The sequence below is a fragment of the Eleutherodactylus coqui genome, chromosome 8, assembly GCF_035609145.1.
Source record: "Eleutherodactylus coqui strain aEleCoq1 chromosome 8, aEleCoq1.hap1, whole genome shotgun sequence".
NCBI lineage: Eukaryota > Metazoa > Chordata > Amphibia > Anura > Eleutherodactylidae > Eleutherodactylus > Eleutherodactylus coqui.
In genome coordinates this window covers 109,849,088-109,860,784 of record NC_089844.1, presented here as the reverse complement: position 1 = coordinate 109,860,784, position 11,697 = coordinate 109,849,088, and the positions used below count along the sequence as shown (strand labels likewise).

Here is an 11,697-nt window from a genome sequence, read left to right as displayed (position 1 = left end):
ATATGCGGTAGGCATAGCTTAAGTGCGGGTGAAATCCCAAAAATGCCGTAGGCATAGCTTAAGTGCGGCTGAAATCCCAAATATGCGGTAGGCATATTTTAAGTGCAGCTGAAATCCCAAATATGCGGTAGGCATAGCTTAAATGCGGCTGAAATCCCAAATATGCCGTAGGCATGGCTTAAATGCGGCTGAAATCCCAAATATGCCGTAGGCATAGCTTAAGTGCGGCTGAAATCCCAAATATACCGTAGGCATAGCCTAAGTACGGCTGAAATCCCAAATATGCCGTAGGCATAGTTTAAGTGCGGCTGAAATCCAAAATATGCCTACCCAACAACCTATCAGGTCGCTGGAATCACTCACCGCTGCTTAAATGCGGCTTTAATCCCAAATATGCGGTAGCTGCGGAGTCATGTGATTTGTGAATGTCAGCTGACCTTCTGACGTCAGACCTCTTCCTGCAGCCCCACGGCAGCCTCTACCAGCGTCAGGTACAGCGGTGTCCGCGGGTCACGTGGGCGCGGGGGTCACCGAGGGCGGAGGGGGCATCACCCGGCGCTGCCCCTTGTGTGCATGGCAATGCGCTTAGTGCCAGCAGAGGCTAAGCACGTGCCCCTGTGTGCTGCACACCACATCCGGTCACCTGGGAGCTGTGTCCTCACCTTTCAGTCTGGACTTTTCACCTCTGCAGTCTGTCAGTGAATGAAGCTGGGCTGCATTTCCTGCACTGATACTGGAGGGCGGTGCTGCAGCTGAAACAAACGCCAAGCAGCCGCCTGGTGTGCCGTCAGAGCCCCCAGTAGTGTTAGACTGCGAGAAGACCCCCTAAGTGTATGGAGGGGGTGATGTGTTTAGGCCAGACTCACACCACAGTGGTAATGGCGCTGTGTACAGCTGCGTGTCGCCCCTCCCAGCGCAGTATCTTGCTGTATGTATGTGCGTGATATGTCATAAGATAGAACACGCCGTGATATTTTTTGCGCACGGCTTGTGGATAATATGCTGTGAGCGTACGGTTGTGTGAGCGCCGACAGGTCTGTAATTACCCCGGGCCCCCAATTCTCATCCGCACCGCCCCCACTAGCAGCGGACTGTTCGTGCGGGACGTACACACCGCGCAGCTACCGTGTACATCTGCACGTGCAAAAAGCGCAGCGTATTATAGCAGCCTCAGAGTAAGGGCCTATGCAGACTACCGGGATTTTGGCGTATATGACGCACGGCCGTGTGACACGCGGTGAATGGAGTCACTGAGAGTACATGGGTTTTCATTAATCCGTTCACATTAGCGTGTAAACCCTGCGTGCGAGAAAGATGGCGGCGTGCTGGATTTCAGGGCTCCTGCACGCTGGCAACAACGGGCTGTGATTCCTGATATAGAAAAGCGCTATTAAAATCAGTGGGCCGATATACTGTCCATGCGCACAGACCGCACACGGAAAATACACAGATGTGCGAATAACGGCCCGTTTACACGTAACAATTGTCGCGCAGAATTCACTCAAACGTTGCGTCTAAACGCGGGGCCCGCGTGCGCTTTTTGTGCGGTTTTTCTTTTTTTTTTTTTTGCTCCGTTTTAGCCTGCATTGAAATCATCGCCGGTTCGCTCACTTCTCGCTACGTGTAAACGCTCCCCGCTCAGTGTGTCACATAGGGATGGGAAGCGCTAAGCGAGATGTGAGCGATGATCTGCCCGTCTAAACACTCTGCAGGAGCGCCAACAACTACCGTAGTGGTGACGTCACTTGGGCATGCGCCGTCCAGATGAGTCGTCCTGTGTAAAAAGAGCATACACCCCTATGGAAACGTCACCCGCACCCCATAGAAGATCCGCAGGGCACATCGGCCTACCATGCGGCTGGTAGAGGGAAGCAGCTAAACTTGTCAAAATCTCCAGCACATCCCAGTTATTGTGAAGTTTGCTGCGGGGCGCAACTAAACGTGCGGAAAAGGTGAAAAACGGGATAAAAGAAGAGCAAAACAAAAAAAACATCACATTTTGGCATGTGAGGAGGGCGGGGGAGACAGCAATCAGCAAGTTATCCCCTGTCCTCTGGAGAGAGAGTTAATAGTAATAATTAGAGATGAGCGAACATGCTCGGCCCCGCCCCTTTTTCGCCCGAATACCGCGATTTTCGAGTACTTCACTACTCGGGTGAAAAGTACTCGGGTGCGCCGGGGGGCGGGGAGAGGCGTGGCGGCGTGGGGGGTAGCAGCGGGGAACAGGGGGGAGCCCTCTCTCTCTCCCTCCCCCCCACTCCCCGCTGCAACCCCCCGCGCCGCCACGGCGACCCCCGAATTTTTTCGCCCGAGTACGGAAGTACTCGAAAATCGCGGTATTCGGGCGAAAAAGGGGCGTGGCCGAGCGCGTTCGCTCATCTCTAGTAATAATCATTGTATCGCGCCAACTTATTCTGCAGCGCCTTCAAGGCACATGGGGAACACAAACAATACGAAAATTACAGAAATTACCAAAGTTACTTTTTTAGATGTGGTAATCAATCAATTATACAAAGGGGGTGGAGGTGATTCAGAAGGCAGGGGCAGGCGGTGGGGCAAAGGGGAACACAGCAATGCAACGATAACATGATATACAGTTTTTGGGACACAAATGGGGTGGGCGTAGTACAGGAGGTGTGAGGCAGGAAGGGTACATGATAGATCAGGTGGTTTGGTATGCCTCTGTGAAGAGGTGAGTCTTTAAGGAGCGTCTGAAGTTCCGTGTGTCAGGGATTGTCCGGACGTTTTGGGGTAGAGCGTTCCAGAGAATCGTGCTGCTCTAGAGAAGTCCTGGACGTGAGGATGTGAAGTTCGTATTAGAGGGGTGTTTAGTCTGAGTGTGTTAGAGCAGAACGGGTGGCATATGGACAGGAGGTAAGCGATGTGCGGTGCCATTCTTTGTGGGTGAGGATGAGGAGTTTGAATTGAGTTTTGTAATACATGGGTAGCCAGTGTAGTGACTGGCATAGTGCAGGGGCATCTGAGATGTGGCTGGATAGGAAGAGGAGGCTAGCTGCTGCATTTAGTATGGAGTAGAGAGGGGAGAGTCTGGTGCTGGGAAAGTAAATGAGCAGTGAGTTGTAGTAGTCGAGCCGGGAATGGATGAGGGCGACAACAAGTGTCTTTAGCATGTCCGTGGTGAGGAACGACCGGATTTTAGTAATATTCCTGAGGTGCATGTGGCATGTTCAGGCCAGATATTGGGTGTGGGGGATGAAGGAGAGGTCAGAGTCCAGTGTGAAAAAAGCGATGCTCGATTGTGAAATCGCCCTAAACGAGTACGTTCGCTCATCTCTAATCTCTACACATAAATCACTAGAGAATAAAGTCTGCGGGGCCGGCGCTATAACTCTGCAGCTGGGGCCGGCGCTATAACTCTGCAGCTGCAGCCTTATTGACTATCACTTATTTTTGTCTTCATACCTCCACTTACCACTGTAGGTCCAATTTCTGGCACTGTCAATGTGTCAAGTGGGTGTTCCCCGCCGGTCACTGTCCATTGGTGACGACTTGACACATCAACAGCATTGGAAGCTGGACCTGAAGATCCTCTTTGGTGAGTATTTAAAAACTGGTGATAGAGTCTACGGGTTTTCGACTGCAGAGCTATAGAGCCAGCCCTGCTTACTCTACGCCGTGACAGGTCGTCTTTAAAGGGTTTTTCCGGGCTTTTTTAAAAATTGATATCCTCGGAATACATCATCAGTAGAAGGTTGGCGGAGGTCTGACATCTGGCACCCCTTGCCAATCAGCGGCACACCGGCACTAGCACACTAGTCTGCTCTGGCTCACCAAGCAGGATCCGGAGTGGGAGGTCTTTATGGTGGCATATGCATAGTGGTTGTCCTGAGACACTCCCCTTAAGATTTCATTCCCACGTAACAGTATTGCAAGGGTCGTGTGTGTCCGGTGATATACTGCCGGTGTTCCTGTGTCACCAGTGCATTGATTCTTCTCTCTTCTCCCTCTCTTCTTAGTTCCAGCCTCTACCTGCATCTTCCACCCCTAAACGTACCCCAAAAGTTGTAATTGGAAAACTGCTAAAGTTCTGACTGTGAAAAACCGTGATCGTCAAGCAATATGAAAGGCTTTCAGCTTGCGCATTAGACTTTGCTGCTGGACTGCACATATGCCAGGTAAGAGGTTGCTGGTGGCATCAATTTAAAGTACAGTAAGTCTCCGCTCAGACGGGGGGCATTTGATGAGGATTAGAGATGAGCGAACGTACTCTGTTCGGGTGTTTTTGCACTCGAGCACCGCTTTTTCCGAGTAACTGACTACTCGGACGAAAAGATTCGGGGGGCGGCGTGGTGGAGGGGGCGGGGGGGTAGCAGTGGGTAACAGGGGGGAGCTCTCTCTCTCTCCCTCCCCCTACTCCCCTCTGCAACCCCCCGCTCACCCCCAGCCCCCCCCCCCCCCCCCGAATCTTTTCGTCCGATTACTACGATACTAAATTATATCGGGGTTGTTTTTTTTTTGTTTTTTTTTTTACTGTTCTACTTTTAAAAAATAAAATATATTTGAGGAAAAAAACTTCTGCTGGTATCCTCTGCCACCCGTAACCTTTTAATTTTTCGTCGACATAGTTGTGCGAGGGCTCTTTTTTTTGCGGGAAGTCCTGCAGTTTCTATTACTACCATTTTGAAGTACATATGACTTTTTAATCACTTTTTATTTAAATTCTTCTCGGAGACAGGGTAACCAAAAACGTGTAATTCTGGCGTTTTTTTTCCTTTTTTCTTTATTTCGCTGACAACCTTTACCATGCTTGACAAATAAGGAGTTGCTTTGATACATCCGACTTTTTTGGACACAGCGATGCCAAATATGTTTTTACCGTATATACCGGCGTATAAGACGACTTTTGAACCCCGAAAAATCTGCTCTGCAGTCGGGGGTCGTCTTATGCGCCGGTAATACAAAAAAAAAAAAGTGTAAAAAAAAAAAATTTTATTACTCACCTCCCACGGCGTCCTGTCGCGCTCCGGCAGGATGTCGCTCGCTCCGGCAGGCTGTCGCTCGCTCCTCGTCCCCGCCGCAGCATAGCTTTCTGAATGCGGGGCTTGAAATCCCCGCTTCCAGAAAGCTAATACACACGCCGGCAGCCATGACAGCATTGAATGGCTGTGATTGGCTAAAGCACACGTGGCTTCAGCCAATCACACTATTCAATGACATCATTGAATGGCTGTGATTGGCTGAAGGCGCACGTGTTAGCAATCACACCCATTCAATGATGTCATTGAATAGTGTGATTGGCTGAAGCCACGTGTGCTTTAGCCAATCACAGCCATTCAATGATGTCATGGCTGCCGGCGTGTGTATTAGCTTTCTGGAAGCGGGGATTTCAAGCCCCACATTCAGAAAGCTATGCTGCGGCGGGGACGAGGAGCGAGCGACAGCCTGCCGGAGCGAGCGACATCCTGCCGGAGCGCGACAGGACGCCGTGGGAGGTGAGTAATAAAATTTTTTTTTTTTCTCCACTGAATACCGGCGTATAAGGTGACAGTTGGGGGGTCGTCTTATACGCCCCGTCGCCTTATACGCCGGTATATACGGTAGTTTATTTTCTGTTTTGATTTCTTTCATTGTAAATATGGGAAAAGGTTTTTTTTTTTAAAAAAAACAAAAAACTTTTAACACCTTTGTTTTTATTACATTGTGGAGGGCTAAGGGGGCATTTATTACTTTGTGAGGGGTACAAAGAGGGCAGTATTACCTCATGGGGGCACAAACTTGGTGCTTTGCCTCAATGTAACACATCCATAAGAGGCCTGTAGTAGTAATGTGCTGCAGGAAGGAACGTGAATAGAGATGAGCGAACGTACTCGTTTAGGGCGATTTCGCAATCGAGAACCATTTTTTTCGAGTAACTGACTACTCGGGCGAAAAGATTCGGGGGGCGCGGTGGGTAGCAGTGGGGAACAGGGGGGAGCTCTCTCTCTCTCTCTCTCCCACTCCCCTCTGCAACCCCCGCCGCCCCCCGACTCTTTTCGCCCGAGTAGTCAGTTACTCGAAAAAAGCGGTGCTCGATTGCGAAATCGCCCTAAACGAGTACGTTCGCTCATCTCTAAATGTGAAGCATTGGGTAATTTTCATAAAATCCAACATGGAACTATTTGTGCTGAATTCTGGATTATGTAGGCTTGTAGGATATTGGATATATATACAAGGATTATTTTCTTTATAACATTTCCATGTAGATGGCACAGGCAGCTGTTCTTTAGGCGGTACTCACAGGGGTGAGTACAATTTTCATCAGTGAAAAAACTTCTTCGCTCTATTTTTTTAAATGCTTTTGCTATACATTTTTGTGATCTTTTTTTTTTTCACGTGAGATTTGCATCCGTTTTAGATCTGTGTTCACTTCTCTACACTTGCTTTTTATTTATGTTATCCCCATAGCAACATGTTAAAGACGGATGGCATGCAAAAGCAATTCGTTTTTTTTAACGCTGCCTTAGAAAATAATGGGCGATTCTTGAAAAAGAATCGCACGTAAATGGGACATACAGAGATTTTTCTACATTGGACTATCGGTCCGTAAATAAAAAATCACAGGTGTGAACTAACTCATTCAAATGAACGAGTTATTTTCCTGTGCAAATTCTGTCCACCTCAGAACCTGAAAGAAAAGGCGCTGGAAAATCCCCCGTGTGCATGGCGTGTCCACTGAGGTATAGGAATAGGAGGTATTCTGACAAATACTGAACTAATCTATTTGCATTAATCCGCTAATGCTGCACTGCTGTCATTTACTTGCAGAGACTGAAGCCCAGCACACACGTGTTATTGTCCACACTGCCATCTCTATAGATAACTGCACTCTCCAGCCGCCTGTGCCTGAACCCTGTGGAGAAGCGGATCAGAGATAAGTCGATGGCTCCCCTTCTAGAGTATGAAAATCAGATCTTCCTAGACCTGTTCCATGAGGATGGACTCGTCATCACGGCTCGGGGACTCGGCATCGATAGAATCCTGCAGAATTTCTTGAAGTTGTATTGTGATCCTGGAAACTTGGTGTTGGTGCTAAATACCGGCACTGCGGAGGAGGTAATGCCAGTATACACTGCTAGATCATGTCCTTCATCTATCACAGTGCTCGCTCCCCCCAAAGGACAAACTGGCACCCCTTGGATGTCTCTGTTGTTTATGAACCCTACTTAAAGGGATCATGCCAAGAACATAACTCCTATGTCCTAATAGGGAACTTGCTTATTTACTTATCCCCTCTGATAAGGTCATAACAGGACTTCCTGTGCTAGAGTGAGGCTATAGATAGGGTTGCCCTTAGCAGGGCAGCTACTTCATGTTAGCCTTCCAGGGTATACTAGTCATAATGGGCCTAATAGGGATAGTTCTTTCCCTTTTTTCTCAGTTAAAAACCATGGAATTAGGAAGGGAGTAGCGTGACCTTCAAAAGCGGTAAGATTGTGATATTTTCTACCTTTTTATGTCCTTTTTGACGCTAGATTTGGTATGGCTATGACTGAACTTGGTTAATATCTAGCTCTGTGTGCAGTTTGGCGATTCATTATTTATATCTCTGATTGTAATGTTAATAGCATTTCATGTAGTACTTATTAAATGTAAAGTTTAAATTAACTCACTTTCTTAGTGTTTGCTGTATTGTTCATCTGGTGGATAAGGACAGGTAGGAAGCTGACAATGCCAACCCTTATACGTATTCTATTGTTTTTTCATTATGCCCTATGTGAACATCATAAAGCAGGTTCCTCTGCTAAAAACCCTCTGCTATGAGCCGTTCTGTAAGAGTGGCTACGTTTCTGGCAGACTTTGAGCCTTCCTTGTATTTCAGTACAGCTATTCATCTGAATGGCTGTCATGTAATACTGCATTTGCCCTGCAGCGGGCGCTACAGGGAGAAGGCCTAGCTTGCTGCAGCTTCCTACAGAAAATTCAGATGCTTGCCAGGGGTGGGAAACGGGGTGACTAGCTGTTCAACTTGGGCGCCATGTAGTGAAAGGGCTTGTCTCGGATGGAATAACCCCTTTAAAAAATGTCACAGCACTGCACTGCACTACCAAATGAAGAGCCCCTGAAAACGTTTATGGGGCCCATTTAGTGCAAGAGCACCCACAATGCCATTAAAGTATATGGAGAACTGCATCGTAATAGTTTTGCTTAAGTTTTTCTTCATTTAAACTGGGTTCACATGGACCAGAAATGCTGTGGATTTCCGTGCGGTCCCGCTGCGGACATTCCACGAGATTTCCGTCTCGTGTGACCCCACTAAAACAAAAAAAAAATGGCAACCAAACCTTGCTAACATCAGTAAAATCTAGTATGGTGAAATTCCTTTAATTTGCCATTTAATGAGACTTAATAGGTGTTAGGTTATTGTCTAGTCGTGATAAGGTTAACTCTACATAATATTAAAGCCCTGTGATTTCTACATAGAAAGACCCCCAGTTGCTCCAATAATGGTTTTTTGCCTTTGTGATGACTGTTTTTATAACACATGTTGTATTGTTGTTTCAGGAGTATCTAATTGAACAGATGAGAACAGAAGGTGTTGCTCCTTTACCACGAATCGTCACCAATGAGGTTGCCAGTAACGAACGCTATGATGTATACACACAGGGGGGAGTACTATTTGTCACTAGTCGCATCCTGGTGGTTGATTTCCTGACTGATAGGATCCCCGCCAAACTTATAACTGGCAAGTATTGTATGGGTCCGTGTAGAACAGTATGCAGACTACAGGACGTCCCGCAAAAAATGAGCCCTCGCACAGCTATGTCGACAGAAAAATAATAAAGCTATTGCGCACAGAAGATGACGGCGGACAATAATATATATATATATATATATATATATATATATATATATATATATCTTTGAATAAAAATACAAGAAGTACAATAAAAAAAACTATATAGGTTTGGTATAAGCGTACTGACCCATAGAATAAAGATATCATGTCATTTTTGTTGCAGCTTGTGCGCCGTGAAATGAAACGCACCAAAAGATGGCGGAATGTCATTTTTCTTCCACTTTTCTCCACTTTTAAAGCTTTTTCAGTGCATTATATGGTACATTATAAAGCACCATTGGGAAATACAACTCATTCCGCAAAAAACAAGCCCTCATTTTGATGGATAAACAAAGGAGTTACGATTTTTTTTATTTATTTTTTTTTAAAGGGGGGGGGGGAGGAAAAAGTGAAAATTGAAAAACGAAAAAAAAGCTTGGTCACTAAAGGGTTAACGTATATGAGGCTGGGTGCACACTGCTTTATAGTGTGCACTTAGCCTTTCCAGCCTGAACTTCCATCTGAATCACTGAAAGGCAGAACCAAAGACTTTAGTCAGACAGAGATGCAAACTTTGGTCTTTGTTTGACCGGGTTTCCTTTTATTATGGAGGACAGAATATTGTGATCACTTACATTATTTTGTCCTCCAAAGTAGATGGAAAGGAACGAAAACCAGGTCAGACTTAGAACTTTGATTTCCATTTGACTAATTAACCCCTTCCCGCTCCAGGGCGTAATTTTACGTCCTGGCAGCGGGGTACTTCCCGCAACCGGGCGCAAACTTACGTCCTGGGGATAGCGCGAGATCACTTATGATCCTGCACTATTCCGCAGCGGGAGCCGGCTGTCAGTCATAGCCGGCCTCCCACTGCAACAGCGGGGGTGCATCGGAGATGCGCCCCCCGCTGTTAACCCCTTCCCTGCCGCGATCTGTGACGTCGCTGGGCTCTCGCAATATCATCGCAGAGAGCCCGGCTGGTTGCCATGGCAACAGGACACCAGACACTGGCGTCCTGTATTGCCATAGCCTGTGATCGCTGTATAAGCAATAAGGCATGGCAGGGCAGTAGCCATGCCATGCCTTATCACAGCGATCATCAGGGCTGTGGTGAAAGTTCCCCAGAGGGACACATTGTGTAAAAAAAAAAAAAGAAAAAAGAAGAAAATAAAAATGAATAAAAAAGAAAAAAATGTTTAAAACAAAAGTTAAAAAACCCTGTTTTTTCTCATATTAGCATAAAAAAAGGTAAAAAAAAAATTAAAACCCCACATATTTGGTATTGTTGCGTCTGTAACAATGCGTGTACAATAAGCTGTACATGCTTTTGACACAGAAAAAAGCGTTAAAAAAACCCTAACAAACTGAGACAAACTGCCTCCCTAAAAACGCAATAAAAGTGATCAAAAAAGCCGTATGTACCCCAAAATGGTACCAATAAAAACTACAGCTCGTCTCGCAAAAAATAAGCCCTCATACAGCTCCGTACATAAAAAAATAAAAACGTTAAAGGACTTTGAATGCAGCGATTTAGAAAAAAAAAAAGATTTCCAAAAAAAAGGTTTTTATTGCAGAAAAGTGGAAAAACCTAAAGGGAAAAAAAGGAAGAATTTTGGTACTGTTGTAACCGAAAAATCTATGGCAGAATTGATGTGTTTTCTCTCCCTGCTATCATAAAAAAAATTAAAAGTTTTACAATATAGTCTATGTATCCAAAAGTGGCACAGATAAAAACTACAGTTCGCCCCGCAAAAAACAAGCCCTCATACGGCCGCGTTGACGGAAAAATAAAAAAGCTATGGCTGTTGAAAAAGGGAGAAGAAAATCTGCCAAAAATCGTAGCGTCCTTAAGCCCAAAATAGGCCATGTCATTAAGGGGTTAAAGTCCGACGTTCCATGTAAATGCCATTTTTTTGTGGCATTGAACAATTCTACTGCCACTTAATGGGGCCTAACTATAGAACTTGCAGAGTTGGAGTCACACCCCATCCTTGGTACGTGATGGGGTGCAAAAGGTTTCATATGACGAGACCAATGTGATTATGTACTATTATAGAAGTTTAATTTAGCATTATTCTATATTGCATTGGAGCCCGGGGCATCAGTATTATATTTCTACCAGTTTAAAACGGAAATAATTTGCATGAAGGTTAAAGGGATTTTTTTCAGTTAATTATTTTCTATTCTGCAGACCATGCTGACAAATAATAGAGCCTATACTCTGCTGCTCTAGTGCTGCCTCTACAATTCGCCGGCTCTGTATACAGGCTCGATCCCTGCAGCCAATCCTAGACCTCGGCACTGCACTGTGACTGGCAGCAGCTGTCACATGTATGTCACTATCTCCAGGACATAAACAGATCCAGTGGGGAGAAGGAAGGTGCAGAGCTGAAGTGGCTGGGGGCCACATCGGTGAAAATAGGCTATTTTACTATTTTTCCGCATTGCCTGTAGAACATAAATAAAATGTCTTAGGAAATCCCTTGAATTTGTAAATCGATTGCAATTTTTATTTTAGATACAAATAACTGTACCACTGCCTAATGTATAATAATATTACTATTTCCCATTCACGTATTTTAGCCTGATGAGTAGGTCTAAAGTAGCCTTGAAAGCTTGCATATGTAATTATTCTGGCTAGCTAATTAAGCTAACACCTCTAGAATACTTTTGTCCTTTTCTTTTATTACAAAAATATTTAACATTAATGTTAAATACTGAATGTATACGAAAATCTCGTTATCGTAATTTTACCACTAGATGTCAGCAAAGTCCTGCTGTCCTGCAGTATCAGTATCTTATAGTGCACTTATGTCTTGTTTGGTTCTTAGTTGTGTTTATTATTTGAATGTGGATGCAAATTATGTTAGGCCAGTTTCACATCTGCGTTGAAAGCTCTGGTCGGAGGTCCCATCACAGAT

General features: G+C 45.5%; 1 protein-coding gene across 1 annotated transcript in view; it reads left to right on the top strand.

The window, feature by feature from the left end:
- Positions 1–414: 414 nt before the first annotated feature.
- The window catches only part of ERCC4 (ERCC excision repair 4, endonuclease catalytic subunit), a 43,898-nt gene continuing 32,615 nt past the window's right edge, over positions 415–11,697 (top strand). The window contains exons 1-4 of the mRNA XM_066576207.1: positions 415–491; positions 3,978–4,136; positions 6,766–7,053; positions 8,503–8,683. Of these exons, the coding sequence (XP_066432304.1) occupies positions 6,880–7,053; positions 8,503–8,683 (355 nt within the window). The 5' untranslated portion in view covers positions 415–491; positions 3,978–4,136; positions 6,766–6,879. The remainder of the gene's footprint in view (positions 492–3,977; positions 4,137–6,765; positions 7,054–8,502; positions 8,684–11,697) is intronic.